Here is an 18,869-nt window from a genome sequence, read left to right as displayed (position 1 = left end):
TTGGACACCTGGGCTTGGGGCATGGTGGGTGACAGTTCCCTCCCCGAGACAGGGCCCACACCTCACCAGGAAGGTAATGAGATACAGGACTACCAATCAGTGGTTCCAGATTTAATGGAAGATGCATGGGCGCTGCGTCACACCCTGAGGCTGAGTTGCTGCATCACCAGGTGTGGAGCGTCTGCTTTTTGCAACTGAACAGAGAAACGGAGCATATAACTAACAAGAAACAAGGCCCTCCTGCCTGCCTCTGGGATCTGGGGAGTCAGGTCACTTCTGACTCCCTGAGCCTGGGGGCTTCCATACCCCCATTGCCCGTATGAAGTTAATCTCCTCAGAAGGAGCCTGGCTAGGACAGCCCCAACTGGGGTCAAACAGGGAGCAGGAAGCTCAGAGTCCCTATCTCAGAGCCCCTCTCCCAGCCATTTAGGAACAATAAATACTGTGTGACAGTAGCAGGAAGGGCGTCCATGGGCTGCTTGGCAGCCCGAGCAGGCTGGCCAGGTGCCTGCCCTCATTCTGTGCGCAGGATGATATGGATGCCCGAATCTGTGAACACTGGCCCACTCATCTCCCCTGTCCGTAGAGCAAATGATGCATCTTCAAACGGTTTCTGCATCTGACCTGTGTGAAACAGCAGAGGTGGTGGGGTCAGGCGCGGTTGCATGGCAGATGGGCTCCTGCCGCACCTAGTCTCAAGCATATTCATCACAGGTTTTATGGCCCTGTCACTGCAGTGCTGAGATGTGGCCCAGCTGAGGGCCACAGGCCCATTAAGGAGGCTCTGGGAAGCCCAAGGACAGCATGAAGGATGGCAGGCAGAGCTGTGCCGTGTTTTTAGACACACTGTATGATGAACTCTCCTGGTTCCCAGCCGAGCATCATCTATCCTGCAGGGAGCTTGGGCTGACAGCAGAGGGCTTTGCTAGGCTCCCTCTCCCAGGCAGGTGCCCACACCTCGCACTCTCAGCCCATGCCAAGGAGATGAAGGACAGAGGGAGGAGGAGGGGATCCTGATTTCCTCTGCCCTTGGTAGACAAGTCTGAGCTCTGGGTTGCCTATCTGGTCCTGACCTTGCCTCCCGTGCCTGTTTTCCCCACCCGTCAAAGGGGAGAATAGGATTCCGGGTGACAAGCCCTGAAGTTCTCAGGGATCCCATCCTACAGCTCTATCAGGAGATGGCAATGACAGAACAGAGTCACCTTGATGGGCCTGTGAGGGGGGCAATGATCCTGGAGGGAAGAGACCAGTGAGGTTTTATATCCCTTTTGCAGCACAAAAAAACACAGGCCAGGAAGCCTGAGGGCTGTGCTGCCACCTGGTGGACCAGGAAGGCACAGAGTAGGGCTTCCCTCCCTTCTTGGACCCAACCACCCCAACACTAGAGGGAAGGGGCCGGGTGTACCCACTCTTGCCCACCTCTGCTGAAGGCACCCAGGTCTCCTCTGGCTTTGGCAGAGCTGCAATCGCTGAACTGTGAGGCCAGAGATTCAAAGTCTTCTTCTCCTGACTTAATCTTCTGGATGTAGCCTGTAGGGACACAAGAGGAGAGCCCCATGTCAGAGACACAGGGGCCAGCCAGGACACAGGGAGAGCAAGCCACTCCTAGGAGCTGGTGAGGCCTGGCCTGTGCACCTTGTTCCCTATAAAGACATGCTCCTGCCCTCTCACAACACCTCCCACCCCTCATGCCCAAGCAATCACACCTGTGTCCTTATCATGTGCACCCATGAAGACGGTCCTCTCACATGCATGTCCCCAGGGTGCAAACCTGTCAGCCATCCCCATGCTCCTGTGGCCATACTATACCTTAATAGCCGGGCTAGTCACCCACAGATGCACAAGAATATAAGCACCCACACACGCACTCTGTGACTGCTTTTCAGCCCTGGACACAAACAGAGTTGGAACCTCACAGCAGATGGCTGCCCACCCCTAGTCCTGGAGACCGCAGGTGGCTAGCATGCAGCCAAGCTCTGCACAGGAGCTGGTGACATCTTCAGCTGTGGGCGTCAGGAGTCCCCACCTGGGCGACATGGGGGGCACAGCAGAGCGCTCACTAGGACATTTTGAAGAGACTCTGGGGTGAGGCTGTAAGGGCTGTGTGTGAGCACCAGCACAATTGTCCCACACTATATTGGCAGCGCCCAGGAGGCATTAAAACATCTCCCCTGGGCTGTGACTCTCCTTCAGGGTTAGGTCAGGGCTGCTGTGAGGAAGGTATTCGAAGTGACTGAAGCAAGGTTTCAAAATAACAACAAAGTCATGTGTCACAAAGTCTGACTGTGTTCCATCCCTGGAGCCCACAACAGTGGAAGGAGAGAGCCACTCCTGTAAGATGTCCTCTAACCTTCAAACACACTCACCAACCACCAAACCCCAGCAAAACAAACAAACAACAACAAAATGTGCGAGTGCGACCACAGCACCGTGTCTGTATGACTCATGTCTCAGGAGCAGGATGCACATGCATGCGGATATGCGGAGACTTTGTTATACACACAGACACGTGCTGGTGGGGAGTTGCCAGGCACCTGAGTCCAGGCAGTGCCTGAAGTGGGCAAAAAAGCCTGTGACACATAAGACATCTTGTCTCCTACTCCTGCCCAACCTGTAGCCACCACACACACAGACTCCCAGGGCAGCCACCCTGGCCTGTGCAGCCCTCAAAGCTTTCCCAGAGAGCCTGGCAGACTACCCAGGGGACCCTGTCCTTTTATCTGAGATAGAGCCTCCTATGCAGTTTGGGCTATCCTCGAACCCTCAACCTTCCTGCCTCATTAGGCTCCACAATGAGCTCTTTGCAGATGAGGATGGCCTGACACAGCTGCTGCTGGACTTCACCCACCCTTCCCTCCTGATCTTTGAAAGGCTTCTGAACACCTGTGAGCTGTCCAGTGTGCACAGCACTGAAGGTCCCAACTGGTGCTTTTCTGACAAGGGGTATTATTAGCTGCTCTAACCAGTGCCTTGAGACCCAGGAACCCAGGCACTTCCAGGAGCTCTGAGCCTCAGGCTCCCGCAGGGTACCAATGCCTGGCACACAGGGCAGGCAGTATGACTGAGAGCCCAGGAGTCATCCCTATCTGAATGCATTGCATAGTAGCCACCTTGGTGTTTGGTCTACACACTGCCAGGGTACACCTGACTACCAGGGGCTTCCCAACTCCACTCTGTTCTGCCTATACTTGTTGCCTTGGTCAAGAACTGGGTGTCACCACAAAGCACTTTGTAGAGTCTGTCAGAGGCACACAGGCCGTGTGGTTTGACTTCTGGAAGGTATCCCTGGTATTAAGAGTCCCTGTGTACAGAATAAATCGTAACAGTGATCCTGACCTGGTAAACTGCTTCTCCTCTCCCTGGATGCCTGGCTGTGTTCCCAGCCCCACCTTCACAGCACTGAACTCCCCATATTCTTCTGTGGAGATCAAAGGACCTACCCAAGATCTGCCCACCTCCAGCCTATGTCCACCTAGCCATGGCCACAGGGATCTGTAGATGGGATAGCCAGGGTTTCTTTCTTAAAATTCATTTTTATTTTATGTATACTGGTGTTTGCCTCCATATATGTCTGTGTGACAGTGTCACATTTGGAGTTACAGACAGCTGATAGCTACCATGTGGGTGCTGGGAATTGAACCTGGGTCCTCTGGAAGAGCAGTCAGTGCTCTTAATAGCTGAGCCGTCTCTCCAGCCCCCACACCCTCCAGCCATAGTTTCTTACACATTGTCAAGCTATAGCTGTTTAAATAATGAAAGCACTGAGCTGAGTGGTACATGCCTATAGTCCTGTTACTCAGGACACTGAGGCAGTCTAGGCTACATAACGAGATACTGTCTCAAAAAAGAAAGGAAATCTAGCCAGGTGTCCTTGTTTCCCACTGTTTCCCACCCTGTACCTAGACCTGTGCACAAGACAGGAGTCCCTGGAGGCCAAGGAATTCATGAGTAAGTGAAGCAGAAGTTAGCCGGGAGGAAGGAGAGAGGGCTCCATCACTATTCTTCACAGAGACACTGCCATCTCTTGTTTTTTTTGTCACCTGGACCTCTGTATTCAAGAGATGAGGCCAGACTTCCTGGGCTTCCTCCAGGACAAATCCCAGCCTCACTGGGAGGTGGGGAGGAAGCAACTCCTCTGAGGGTACCTGACCAATTTGGCCAACAGCATCCCAGCCAGGACCCTGAGAACTCTGCCTCTTGGAGCAGCCTCTCCAGAGCTGCCACACTGGAACAGAGTCCTCTACTCGCCCTGGGGTTGCAGTGGTTTGAACACAAAAGGCCCCATAGGCTCATATATTTGAATGCTTAGTCACCAAGGAGTGGAACTGTTTGACAGGATTAGAAGGATTAGGAGGTGTGGCCTTGCTGGAGAAAGTGTATTGCCAGGGGTTGGCTTTGAGGTTTCAAAAGCCCACACCAGGCCCAGTGTTACTCCTTCTCTCTCTGCCTGCCTGCCTGCGGATCAGATATCAAGTTCTCAGCTACTTCTCCAGTGCCATTTGTGCCATCATGCTCCCTGCTATGACGATAATGGACAAACTTCTGAAATGGAAAACAATCCCCAATTAAATGGTTTCTTTTGTAAGAGTTGCCTTGGTCATGGTGTCTCTTCATAGCAATAGAACAAAGACAAGGGTGTTCAGGAGCTCCCCAGATAGCAAGCCTAACAGGTGAATGTCCATCTCTGCAGACTTGTGTGGGCTCAGCAGTCCCTAAGTTTCAGAAGGGAGTCAGGCCCAGCTCTAACTCCAGCTGCTGGGATCTGATCCTGTTCTGTGGTTCCTCAGCCTTATGAATATCCAGTGGCTGAGGGAGGAGTGATTCTGCTTCTGGGAGCCTCATGAAATGACTGGCCTATGAATTGGGGCACTGGGGAGCCATGCAGATGGTTCAGTGGGTTAAGGTACTTGTGCCATCCCTGACTACTTGAGCTCCATCTTCAGGATCCCTACAGTGGAGCAGAACCAACCCCTGCTGTACGTTTTCCTCTAACCTCAACATGCCTGCGGTGGCACGCTTGCACACATACAAATAAATGAGTGTAAAAGAAAAAAAGTTAATAGGTTAATGGGAGCTCTCACTTCAGAGGGTGATTCTGAGGGATGAATGAGTGACTGCCATAGTCAAGCCTGATGCAGAGCAGAACGAGTCCTTGACAGACATAAATGCTCATTGCTCTGCTACAGGCTGCATGACAACGTCCCGATATTCACTATGAAGAAGACCTGGCTCCTGGTATGACTATCCTTGGAGATAAGGAGTCTACAAGGGTGGGCCCTGAAATGATAAGGACCTGTTCATGAAAAGAGACACAGCCAGGCTAAGGTTTGAGCTCAGTTGGCAGAGTGCTTGCCTTCCTGCACCAGGCCCCAGGTTCAATCTCCAAACTAGGATGGCAGAGCAAACCTATAATCTCAGCACTCAGGAGCTAGAGGTGGACAGGTCAGAAGTTCAGGGTCACCCTTGGCTACACAGGGAGTTTAAGGTCAGCCTGGGCTGCATAAACTCTATCATTAAAGGGGAGGGGGCATAAAGATAGCCAAGATCACCAAAGACACAACAGAAGCAGCAGCTGTCTGCAAGACAAGAAAAGCAATCTCACCAAGAACCTGATGGGAAAAGGGAGAAAGGCACAGGTCCGTGGTGGCTGGTGAGAGTGAATCTAGGGAAAAGCACAGGCATAGACTTTTCCAGAACCGTGAGAAAAGAAACTTCTGTCACCCAAGCTACCTAGTTACAGCAGACTAAGGGACAGAATGAACCAAGAGTGTTTCTTCACCCTAAAAATGTTTAAGACAATCCCCTTGCCCAGATCACAGGTGGCCCATAGGGGAAGGGTCTGGTCAGGGAAGATGTAACATCATTGGGTGTGTCATCCTAAAAGACCCAAGACCCAGCAGGAGGGGCCCAGAGACCCAGCCATAGGTCATCAGGCTGGATGTTATCACTCCACCAGAGATGGCTGAACCTTGAAGCCTGGAAAGGGTGATGCTTATACTCTTGTTCTGGGCCTCCCAGGATTCTCAGGGTTTGGATAAGTAGGGACAGAGCAAGAGAACAGGGAGCTAGGGCCTGTCCACACAGCTTGGCTGACTCAGACAAGGACATGGTAGTGTCACCAGCTGGGCCTCAGGTTTCTTCTGGCTGTTGCCCAGCAGCTATAGCGGAGCCAGTGCTGAAAAAGGAGCCGCGGCAGGGATGCAGAGGTGCTGCTTCCAAAGCGGGCAGTCTGTTTCCTCAGGGCAGAGGGAACCTGGATTGAAGGGTCAGTGGTTCAATGATGGTTTTTTTGTTCATTTGTTTCTCGTTTTTTGCCTTTGTTGGCTTTATAACTCAACACAGAATTTTCTTTTTGGACCCAGGTTTAGTTCCCAGAACATATATGGCAGATCACAACTGCCTGTTTCTCTAGTTCCAGAGGATCTGATGCCTTCGTCTCGCCTCCACGGGTAGCAGGCATACGTGTGGTGTACGTACATACATGTAGGTATTCACACATACACATAAAGTAATCTTAACAAATCACACAAAGGGCCAGCAAGATGGCTTAGCAGGTGATTGCATTTGCTACCAAGCCAGATGATCTGAATTTAATACCCAGGACTCACATGGTAAGTGGGAGCTCACCCCTGAGAATTGTCCTTTGACTTCCACACTTGAACATGTGCATTCCCATATACATGTACCTGTACACACACACACACACACACACACACACACACACACACGCGCGCGCGCGCGCACTGAAGAGATGTTTTAGAGGTTAAGAGCACTGGCTGCTCTTACAAAATACCTGGGTTCAATTCCCAACACCTATATTGTAGCTCACAAACCTACCTCCAATTTTAGGAAATGCAATGCCTTCTCCTAGCCTTCTCTGTTCCAGGCACACACACGGTACACATACACAGATGCAGGCAAAGGACCCATACATACATTTATCAAAAATAGGTAGTTTTAAAAAATCCCAAAACAAATGAAGAATGAACAAAGTCTGCCAACCTTACGGTAAATTATAAAGAAAGAAACAGAAGGGACCAGCTCTGTGCTTGCCAGACCCACCCACAGATGGCCAGGTTCCTCCCTCCCTAATGACCGAAACTGCCTCTCATCTGGCTACAGGGGTCCTTGGGGTAGTTATAAATTAATGCTCATTTTATAGAAGAGAAAAATGAGTCTTGAGTGAGGCTCTGAGTCTCCCAGATCACAGGGCTTATCAGACACTGCTACTATCTAACCAGAGTATGCTGGCTTCTAGACCTGGTCACTCCACAGAGCAAGGAGAAAGGAAAGAGAGAGAAGCCTGCATGGGCCAAGCTCATCCCAAGTATAAGCACTTCTTTCCAAGGTCTTCGAATAGCCTAGGCTGGCCTCACACTCAGTATGTGGGACCTAGACTTTAAAAAAAAAATAAAAAATTGCAGGGGCTGGAGAGATGGCTGCTTTTCCAGAAGTCCTGAGTTCAATTCTCAGCACCCACATGGTGGCTCACAACCATCTGTAATGAGATCTGGTGCCCTCTTCTGGCCTGCAGGCATACCTGCAGGCAGAACATTGTATACATAATCAACAAATGAATTTTTTTAAAAATTGCATTTATTTGTGCACACGTGACAGTATTTTCACTGAGGTCAGAGGACAACTTGAGGGAGTTGGTTCTCTCCTTCAACTGTGTGAGTCCCAGGAACTGAACTGAGGCCCTTAGGTTTACTGGCAAGTGCCTTTGCATAATGAGACATCTTTCCAGCACCAAGCTTGAATTTCTGATCCTTCTGTCTCTATCTCGATGCTGAGATTACAGATGCCAGGTTCACAGGGTACCAGACACTGAAGCCAGGGCTCACTGCAAGCTAGGTGAGCATGCTAACAAACGAGCTACACCCCACTACAATACAGGCACTTACAAGTGACAGCTGAGCAGCCTGGGTGGAGGGTCTGGTGGGACTTCTACAAGGCCCCCGTGATGGGTAGTGCTTATTGTCAACTTGGCAGAACCTAAAATAACCTGGCAGATAGGCTGCTGGAATCCTGTGGGGATTATCTTGATTATGTTAATCGATGTGGAACGACCGACCCATCTTCCTTGTCGGCAGGACCATCCCCTGGGTAGGGGATTCCAGCCTAAAGAAGACAAGCTGAGCACTAGCACAGGCACATGTTCGTTGTTCCTGACAATATTATATGATGTCATCCACTCTTGCCTCTATGACTTTCCTGCTGTGATCTGTGACCTGGGACTGTGATAGGAGTCCCAACAAATCTTTCTCCCTTAAGGTGCTTATCATTTTTTAAAAAATTTTTATTGGGACAGTGGGGGGAGGGGGCACGGCAGCACACTATCATGGTGGACTGAGGTGAGAGAACAACTCCCAGAAGTGGGCTCTCTCCTTCACCACATGCATCCTGGGAATGGAATTCAGGTCCTCGGGTTTAGCAGCAAGTGCCTTTGCCGGCTGAACCCCCTTGCTGGCCCTTGTCAGAGTATTTTGTCACAGGAACAGGAAAAGGAACTGAGATAGCGCCCCCAGCCTACCGGGGAGAAGACCCCAGCAAGCCCCCATTCCCCCCACTCACCATTGATCAGTTCCAGTGCCTCCTCCTTGCTCCTGGTAATCTTTTCCTGCCGCCAGGATGAGGGCCTCCGAGATTGACTGTGCTTTACCAGCAGGTGCGAGCAGCGCACCCTGGCCGGCTCCCCCTGGCCGTTCTTGCTACTGCCTCCAACACTGCTGCCGCCGCTGGGCCGCTCCCACTGGCTGGCATTGGTGATGTGATTGAAGTAGTATACTCGGCCTGCAGGAGAGCAGCACCTAGTTCAGCTTAGGCTGGGTTGAGGAGGACTCCACCCTGAAAGCCAGGATGAGGACCTGCTTGGGAGGTGCCTTCTTCAACAGACCCATTTCCCGATCTACCCTGTGCTACAGGCTTGGGAGGATGCTGTCCCCACCAGGACCTGTCTCAGACAGGACTGTGCTAATGCTCTAGGTGGAGACAGACACTAAACCAGCAATCAGAAAAAACAGCTTCCAGATCTGCATAAATGGCTCGGCAGGTAAAGGAACTTTAACAAGCTGAGTGTGAGCTCCAGGAACTTGCCTAGTGAAAGGAGAACCCACCCACCCCAATGTCCTCTGACCTCACACATGTACACATGCCACCCTACAAAATAAGATCAAAAGCTCAAAAGCATCCTCAGCTATAGAGTTTGAGAACAGACTTGGCTATATGGGATCCAATTTCAAAAGTACACAACCAAATACTATGGGGCTGGGGATCCAGCTTAATGATACAGTGCTTGCCTGGCATTTGTGAGGTTTTAGGTTCAAGTCCCAGTATCACACATTCATCAAAAAGGTAAGAGTATGACCGTTTCTATCCAATTCACTGCAAACAAAACTCAGGCATCATCTCCTCTATCTCTGCTCACAGCAGCAGCAATTATATCTTGTGTATAAACAGAGGTAGATACCCCAAAGCTCTATTCTTTTTTTGGGGGGGTGGAGGGAAGAGAGAGTTCAAGGGTTTCTCTGTGTAACAGCTCTGGCTGTCCTGGAACTCGTTTTATAGACCAGGTTGCCCTGAAACTCGGACATGTGCCTGCCTCTGCCTCTGGATCTCTATGGACAGGTTGCTCGATCCTCCTGCTTCAGTCCCCCAAGCGCTGGGATTACAGGCATGCACCACTTTGCCCAATTTATTTATTAAGACAAGAATCTTTATTAGTAATATTAGTAGTAGTATATTTAGTGTGTGTGCATGTGGAGATCAGACAATAACTTCTCTCTTTCCACCATGAGATCAAACACATCTTTAGACTTGGCTGCAAGCACATTTACCCGTTAAGCCATTTTCTTTTTTTTTCTTTTTAAATTTTGCTGTGTGTGTGTGTGTGTGTGGAGAGAGAGAGAGAGAGAGAGAGAGAGAGAGAGAGAGAGAGAGCTGCGCGAGTTCAGATTAGTCTTGAATTTGCTGTCGCAGGATGACCTTGAACCTCTGGTCTTCCTCCCTCACCCCTCTGAGTGCTGGGATTACCATCAGACACTAAAATAAAGTCTTGCCGGGCGGTGGTGGCGCACGCCTTTAATCCCAGCACTCGGGAGGCAGAGCCAGGCGGATCTCTGTGAGTTCGAGGCCAGCCTGGGCTACCAAGTGAGTCCCAGGAAAGGCGCAAAGCTACAGAGAAACCCTGTCTTGAAAAAACCAAAAAACAAATAAATTAAAAAAAAAAAAGTCTTGCTGTGTAGCCCAAGCTGGCTTCCAGGTCATGATCCTTCTGCTTCAGCCTCTCAAGCACTGGGACTACACTCATGTATCACTATGCCTAGCTCTGATGTCCTTATTCTCTTGCCCCAGTTTTTCAGATGAGAAAGTTGAGGTTTAGGGAGATGGCCAGTTACTAAGGTTTTAGTTGGATTTAGCCCTAAAGTCCTTGCTCCTATCCAGGCTGCTCCATTCCCAGCTTGAGGTTGTGACCTCAAGCATAAACATGCTTCTAGGTGGGTGTGGCAGCACATAGCTGCATTTTCAGCACCTAAGAAGCAGAAGCGGGAAGGTCTCCAGTTCATAGTTATTCTGGGCTACATAGACTTTTTAAAATTGTATCTGGGTGTTATGCTTGCTCTTCTATCACCATGTGCATGCAGTGCCCACAAGGAGGTCTGAAGAGGGTGCCAGATGCCCTCAGACTGGAATTACAGACAGTAGTGAGTCTCCATGTGGGTACTGGAAATTGAACCCCTGTCCTCTAGAAGAGCAGTTTATGCTCTTAATCTCTGAGCCATCTCTCCAGTCCCCATAGTGAGTCTCCTAAAACAAACAAAAAACCCAACCCTCTGCCTGGCAGTGGACCAATTCTTGCCATTTATTCTGTAGGACTAAGATAGCCTTCTTTTGTGAATACCTAGCCCTTTTTTTCTTGGTTTTTGGAGACAGAGTTTCTCTGTGTAGCTCTAGCTGTCCTGGAATTCACTCTGTAGACCAGGCTGGCCTCGAACTCACAGAGATTCACCTGCCTCTGCTTCCCGAGTGCTCGCTCACCACCACTGCCCCTTTACCCAGCCCTTCTCGGTGCTAGATCAGCTATGTAACGCAGAAAGACTCTAATTCCTTGGAGTGACCCAGAATCTCCTGAGTCCTTCCTTTAAGCTCCTGCCATGACCCTCCCTTCTCCACCTCTTCTCTCTCTCTCTTTTGGCTTTTTTAAGACAGGGTTTCTCTGTGTAGTTTTGGTACCTGTCCTGGATCTCGCTCTGTAGACCAGGCTGGCCTTGAACTCACAGAGATCCGCCTGCCTCTGCCTCCTGAGTGCTGGGATTAAAGGTGTCTGGCCACCACCATCTGTCTAAAAATGTGTAGCCCAGGCTAGCCTCAAACTTGTGATCCTCCTGCCTCCACCTCCTTCAGCAAATTCTACCTGTGTACACCACCACAACCAGCTCTCCTTCACTTTTTTTGAGACAGTCTTGCAAACTTACCCTGACTGGCTTCCAACAGCAGACATCCATTCTCCTGCCTCAGCCTCCCCAGTGCTACAGGTGTGCCTCACCAAGCCAGGCTTTTCCCTCAAGTTTTTGATTTACCATCTCCTTTATGCACCTCACTGTCACTTAGATGTCTCTTAGATGACATCAGCCCCCCAGTAATGCTGCTTCTTTGCTCTCCAATTTAGGCTACCAGGGTAGGGATTAAGAATAAAGCTTTGGAGCCGGGCGGTGGTGGCACACACCTTTAATTCCAGCACTTGGGAGGCAGAGCCAGGCGGATCTCTGTGAGTTCAAGGCCAACCTGGTCTACAGAGTGAGATCCAGGACAGGCACCAAAACAGAGACACCTTGTCTGGGGGGGGGGGGGGGGGGAGGCTCAAGGTCATCCTACAGCAGCAAATTCAAGACTAGTCTGAGTTCGCATGCACTCTCTCTCTACACACATACACACACACACACACACACACACACACACACACACAGCAAATTTTAAAAAGAAAAAGAAAAAAGAAAGAAAATGGCTTAATGGGCAAATGTGCTTGCAGCCAAGTCTTTAGATGTGTTTGATCTCATGGTGGAAAGAGAGAAGTTATTGTCTGATCTCCACATGCACACACTAAATATACTACTACTAATATTACTAATAAAGATTCTTGTCTTAATAAATAAATTGGGCAAAGTGGTGCATGCCTGTAATCCCAGCGCTTGGGGGACTGAAGCAGGAGGTTCGAGCAACCTGTCCATAGAGATCCAGTCTAACACCTTTCCACCTCCACCCCCTCCTAAAAGAGAAAGAGATTAAGAACATTAAACCTGGCCGTGTTAATTCAGAGAGCTAACGTATGCAGTGTCCAGGACCCTGATATTCAATAAGAATTATGAGCGAGCTCTGCAGGCAGTGGCGACCCGAGATGCCCGACCGCTCCACTGGGCGTTGCCACTGACACCGGCAAGGGGATTCTGGGGACGGGAACTCACTGCATTCCAGGGCATTCCCAGTCCCTGAACTGCATCATCTGATGAGTTCTTTCCGTGTCCTGGCCTTAGTTTACCCACTAGGAAAATGAGAGCAATTCCTTCCTTGAAAGATGGGCACGACAGAGAGGGAGGAGAGAGAACGAGCCAAGGAAAAAGGGAAGGAGAGAGGAAAGGAGAAGGAGGAGAGAGCGGGACGGAGATGGAGGGAGGGTGAGGGATAGGGGGAAAAGGAACCACACTGACGTACAGACTTGTGAAAGATTGAATTCTTTTCAAAGCTCTTGGCACCATGCTTGGCCCAGAGGTGAACCGGCCTGGTTATAAGCCATTGCTGTCGCAGGATCCGCGCTGGAGATGACCCGGCACGTGTCACAGATGCTGCCCGAGAACCCAGAGAGGAGCGGCCCACGCCCTCTGCACCAGGTCGGGGTCTCTTCCTCCCAAGGGAACCCCGAGGTGCAGCTTCGTCTCCTAAGGGCGTCCGGGCCCAGCGGTGAACGAGGGTCCGGGCGTGCCCGTACTTGCCCCACCTCTTGCCTCAGTTTCTGACTCTCCGGGCCCGTTACACCGCGGAGGAGCCCAGACCTCCACGCCAGAGGCAGGGCGGTGATGCGGCCCGCCTGTCCCCGTGAGCTCGAGCCCAATTTCTGCAATCTCACGAGGCCCCGGCCCAGCCCCTGGCCGACCTCCAAGAGGTACCTGAGCTGCGACTCATGCGCTTCTCCCAGCCCGGCGGCAGCTTCTCCTCGTCCGCCATCTTCCCTCCTGCCGCAGCGCCAGCTCCGCCTCCGCGGCTTTGACCCCGCGCCAACCTGCGCCACTGTTGATTGGCTCGTCCGGTAGGGACGCCCATTGGACGGTCCCACGGTGTCTCTGGCGCTCTAGCATTTTATTGGACTCACTCGCAATTTCCTGGACACAACTCTCCGCCCCCTCGTCCCGACATCACTGCTGATTGGCTCACCTGGAAGCGACGTCCATTGGACGCTCAGGCTCCCTTGAAGCGTCAAAATGTCTCTGCAAACCTTCTTGGTGGGCTTAGCCCAGAGAGTAGAGCTTATTGATTGGCTCCTGCTGCAGCCAATCCCGCCTTATTGAGCCGCTCTCGGAGGTCGGCCAGCCTCCACGCGGAAGCGGCTCACTAGCAAGGAGGTATTTGGTGCTTTTGCTGTATTTTGCCGTTGCCATAGTAATGCAGTTGCCTTGGCGACGAGAAGCTAAGTGCCCAAAGCCTAAATTTGGCTTTTCAGTTCTCCCTCATCCCACCTGTTTCCTCCAAAGCGAAGCCAGTCCTTTTTGGTTTTTGCAAGGCTAACCATTTCACTGGTCTACTCACCCACTTTCCAAGTCTTTTTTAGAACCTACTTCAACTTATTCCTTCTCCATCTGGCTCCTTCCTAGGTCCTAGGCTGGGTAATGGCATTGCCACTAGGATGAGGAAAGGGAATAGGAGAGGGTGGGCGTCTCCGACGAACAGTTTAAGTCAATTGATAGTCTCTGGAGGAAACAGACATGGTGGTGTATACCCAGCACTCAGGAGGCAGAGGCAAGAGGATCTCTGAGTTCGAGGCCAGCCTGGTCTAAAAGTGAGTTCCAGGACAGAAACTACACATAGAAACCCTGTCTCAAACAAAACAAACAAAATAAAACAACCCCCCCCCCAAAAAAAAGGAAAGGAAAAAAAGTCTGTGGAAGGCTAGAGAGATGGCTGAGTGATTAAGAGCACTGGCTGTTCTTCCAGAGGACCTTTGCAATTCACCAGGTGTGAATATGGTGCACACTCATGTATACATGCCGGTGAAGCATAAAATCTTAAAAATGCTACTTTATGCCAGTTGTGGTAGCACACACCTTTAATCCTAGAACTTGGCAGACAGAGGCAATAGGATCTCTGAACTCGAGGCCAGCCTGGTCTACAGAGGGATTTCCAGGACAGCCAGAGTTACACATAGAAACCCTGTCTCTAAAAACCAAAAAGTTACTTTTAAAAACTATTACACTTATAAGGGAGGCTGCCATGATAACTGTGTATTTAGCAGACAATTTATGGCAATCTGTTCTCTCCTTCCACCATGGGGTTCTGGAGGTCAAACTAAAGTTGTCAGGCTTGGTAGCAAATGCCTTTACTCATCTCGCTGGCCCTGGATACATAATGATTTTCAAAGACACCAATGGGGAAGGTTCAATTCTAGTTCATCAATAGTGTAGACCCTTGTGTGACCTCAAAAAGATGACACTCAGTGGAATGAACTCATGAAAGGCGATTAAAAGCAAGATGTGGTGCTTGGGTTCAAAGCTTTACTCTACCACTTGCTGTGAACTGCTTAACCTCAATGATTCAGCCTCTCCCACTGCAAAGTATAGATAAGTGATACTACCTCTTGGTAAAGTGAAGATCAAATGACTTATCCCTATATAAAGCCCTTAGGACAGGACTAGGGGTAAGTGTTAGCCAGTAAAAACTTGCTGGGTGAAAAAAAAACAAATCACAAGGCTCATAGCAATTACAGTACGAAAGCAAGGGTCAAGGAGTGGGTAAGAGCATTTGCTGCCAAGCCTGATGATTTGACACATGAGAATCTCTGAGTTTGAGGCTAGTTTGGTCAACATAGTGAGTTCCAGGACAGCCACAGTTACACAGAGACACAGAAAAAAATGAAAAAAGAAAAAAAAGAAAAAGAAAAAGAAAAGAAGAAAAGAAATAAAGAAAGTGGGGGAGAATAGCTCAGACTGAGTTCAAACTCTAGTAATGAAGAAATTACATAATTACATGACAGATTTAATAACATTACTTTCTTATTTCAAACCAGGGCAGAAGTATATAGGCCAGATAAAAGGCCTCACTGCATTCTTCCCAGCCAGACCTACTCAATGCATTCACATAAAGTTCCATTAAAAATGCTTATTTTATGCAGGGTGTGGTGTGCATGCCTTTATAATCTCAGAACTCAGGAGGTAGAGGCAGGTGGATATCTAGGTTCTATGCCAGCCGGATCTACACTCAAGTTTCAGATTGTCCAGAGCTACATACCGAGAACCTGTCTCATAAACAAACAAACAACAACAAACCCCATGTCAAAGCCAAATAATGTTTATTACTGACCTGAGTGTATGGCCTGGTACATGTGTGGACGTCAGAAAGTAGCTCTGTTATGGGGTAAAAACCCAGAGACCACTCAGCACGACCAAAGTTTGAATTTGAGAGTCTGTATTAAGATGGCTGGAGACTGCCTGGAGAGAAACAATTCCCACAGAGCAGCCCTGAATGCATAAGAACACAGAAAGACTACATCCTGGTTGGCAAGCAAGCAGTTGAACAAATGCCAAGAACATGCAGTTAGCTGGGGCATTTAGACCCTGAGTTTCTAGAACAGGGTTGGGTGCTTTCCCACTGGACTTTTTAGGGCAGGGGGTAGAAATCAAAGATGGCTTCAGCTGAGACAAGATGGAGAAACCTTTATCCTGTTACAAGCTCTATGTAGTTGGTTCTCTCCCTCCACCTTTCCATAGGTTCCAAGGCTGGAACTTAGTTCATTAGGCTCAAGTAGAAACACCTTTACCAGCCCAGCTATCCTACTGGTCTTTTCTTAAAAAAAAAAAAAAAAAAAAAAAAAAGACTATGCAGGTTAGAGAGATGGCTCTATGGTAAAGTGTTTTGATATACAATTGTGAAGTTCTGAGTCTAAACCTGGAGAATCAACATAAAGCTGGATACAGTAACAGGCAAGCACCAGTAACCAGTAACATTTCTCCATCCAGGAGATAGTGACAGTAGAAGTCCTCAAGGCTCCTGTGGTGGCCAATCTTGGTTGTCAACTTGACTACATGGAATCAACTAAAAAGGAAGCAGCTGGCACACCTGTGTGGGGTTTTCTTGGTTGGTGTGGTAGTTTGAATGTAATTGGCCTCCATAAGCTCATAGGGAATGGCACTATTGGAAGGTTGTGACTTTGGAGTAGGTGTGGCCTTGTTGGAGGAAGTGTGTTACTGTTGAGGCAGGCTTTGAGGTCTCATATATGCTCAAGCCATGCCAGAATATCAGACCACTTTCTGTTGCCTACGGATCAAGATGTAAGAACTCTCAGCTCCTTCTCCAGCAGTATGTCTGCCTGCATGCTGCCTTGCTTCCCCACCATAACAATAATGGACTAAACCTCTGAAACTGTTAACAATTAAATGTTTTCCTTTATAAGAGTAGCCATGGTCATAGTGTCTCTTCACAGCAATAGAAACCCTAACTAAGACAGTTGGATAATTTGAGGTAGGAGACTCATCCTAAATCCAGGTCATTTGAGGGCAGAAATCCACACTTAATCTGGGACACACTTTCTGGTGGCAGCCCACATACAAGGACATGGAAGAAGGAAGCTGTTGCTTTTTGCCTGCTTGCCCTCATTTTCATTGACAAGTCCATCTATCCTGTGGTGGATATTTTCTTTGTAAATAAATAAAATTTGCCTGAAGATCAGAGGACAGAGTCAGCCACTAGATTAAACATAGAGGCCAGGCAGTGATGGCACACATCTTTAATCCTAGCACTCTGGAGGCAGAGATCCATCTGGATCTCTGTGAGTTCAAAGCCACCCTGGACTATATGAGATTAATCTAGCCTAAAAGAGAAATAGAGCCAGGCAGTGGTGACACACACCTTTAATTCTAGCACTTGGGATCTCATGCCTTTGCTCTCAGTATTTAGGAAGTACACATGCAATTAATCCCAGCACTAGGAAGATTGAGACAGGAAATGATATGGCTGGGCAGAGAAAAGCATACAAGGCAGGAGATAGGAACTTTTGGCTGAGGAATCAGACGCATTCAGTCTGAGGATTCGTAGAGACAGGATCTCGCCTCTCTTTCGGCCTGAGGATTCGGCAGTGGTGAGAAGTTTCTCTAGTGGCTTGTTCCTTTGTCTCTCTGATCTTTCAGCATTTATCCCAATATCTGGCTCTGGGTTTTTATTATGAGACCAATTAGGATTCATGCTACACTATCCTGTTCCTAAAGCAATCCTTTGCTGGTGTTAGTGCCCACTTCTTTGGGATTCCAACATAGACTGGAAACTGGCAGCTCTCTAGGACTTCGCTGGGACTCCAGCACCAAATTGGGACTGCTGAGACATCTAGTGAACTGAACAACCTCCAGATCCTTGCCCTTTCCCTCAGGAGATGACCATTGCTGGACTACTCAAATCAAAGCCTGTAAGCCACTCTAATAAATCTCATATATTTTTTCTATCAGTTTTGTTTCTTTAGAGAACTTGATTAATACAGTTCCCAAACCAGCTAGCCTCAAGTACAAGTAATGAACAACAAAGACACCATGTCTCAAACAAGGTAGGCTAGAACTGACAGCCAAGATTGTCCTCTGACCTCCATAAGCAGGCCATGGCACAGGTGCACACATAAACTCAAACATTCACATCAAGATATGACTTGAGTTCCAACCCCAGGACCCACAAAGTAGAAGGGAAGAACTGGTTCCTGCAAGTCTTCCTTTGACTTCCACATGTGCACCAAGGTATATGGATGTTTGCTCACCTCCTCCACATACACACACATGCACAAAAAAACTAATAAAAATTTAAATCCAAATAGTATATATGTAAATATGTACTTATTTATGTTTGTGTGGGTGTAATGGCTATTCTTGGTTGTTAAGTTGACTACATCTGGAATTAACTAAAACCCAAGCAGCTTGACTGAATCATTTGAGGTGGGAAGATCCACCTTTAATCTGGGCTATACCTTCTGGCCAGCAGTCTATATAAAGGATACGGAAGAAGGAAACACTTGCTCTTTGCCTGCTCACTCACACTCTCACTGGCAAGTCCATTCCTTCACTGGCATTCCCTAATTACTTCTTCAGGATTCTGGCATACACCCAGCCTCATGGACTGAACAACTACTGAATTCTTGGACTTTCACTGAGAGACAGCCACTATTGGAATAATTGGACCATAACCTGTAAGCCACCCTAATAAATCCTGTATATATATATTATACATACATACATACATACATATGTATACACAGAGAGAGAGAGAGAGAGAGAGAGAGAGAGAGAGAGAGAGAGAGAGAGAGAGCGCTTTATTCTATCAGTTGTTTCTCTACAGAACCCTAATATAGTGGGTTTTAAAAAATAGGATCTCACTATGTAGCCCATTGTGTTACTTTTCTCACTCCTGTAACAAAATATCTGATAAAAGCAATTTTAGTACTTTACCAACTAGCTACATACCCAGCTGCCTTCCACTTTTTCAGATAGGGTCTCTTGCTTAGATTGGTCCTACCTTGGCTACCCAAGTAGCTTTGTTTTTACAGGTATGCGTGTCTGTGTTTCTGTGTGTGCCTAAGTGTGGAGGGTTGAGGACAACCTGAGTGTCATCTTAGGAACACAACCTACCTCCTT

At 48.7% G+C, this 18,869-nt stretch overlaps 1 protein-coding gene across 1 annotated transcript; it reads right to left on the bottom strand.

Moving 5' to 3' along the window:
* Nucleotides 1-497: 497 nt before the first annotated feature.
* Pin1 (peptidylprolyl cis/trans isomerase, NIMA-interacting 1) lies at nucleotides 498-13,306 on the bottom strand. Its single transcript, XM_059267402.1, has 4 exons — nucleotides 13,161-13,306; nucleotides 8,575-8,793; nucleotides 1,420-1,530; nucleotides 498-624 (listed from the first exon to the last, which is right to left on the bottom strand). Exons 1-4 carry the CDS (start codon nucleotides 13,216-13,218, stop codon nucleotides 515-517), a joined length of 498 nt encoding a protein of 165 aa, XP_059123385.1. The 5' UTR covers nucleotides 13,219-13,306; the 3' UTR covers nucleotides 498-514.
* Nucleotides 13,307-18,869: the final 5,563 nt, after the last annotated feature.

This window comes from Peromyscus eremicus, chromosome 7 (assembly GCF_949786415.1).
Source record: "Peromyscus eremicus chromosome 7, PerEre_H2_v1, whole genome shotgun sequence".
In the NCBI taxonomy this organism is placed as follows: domain Eukaryota; kingdom Metazoa; phylum Chordata; class Mammalia; order Rodentia; family Cricetidae; genus Peromyscus; species Peromyscus eremicus.
Note: the sequence above shows the minus strand (reverse complement) of the source record. Positions and strands in the feature narration are given on the sequence as shown.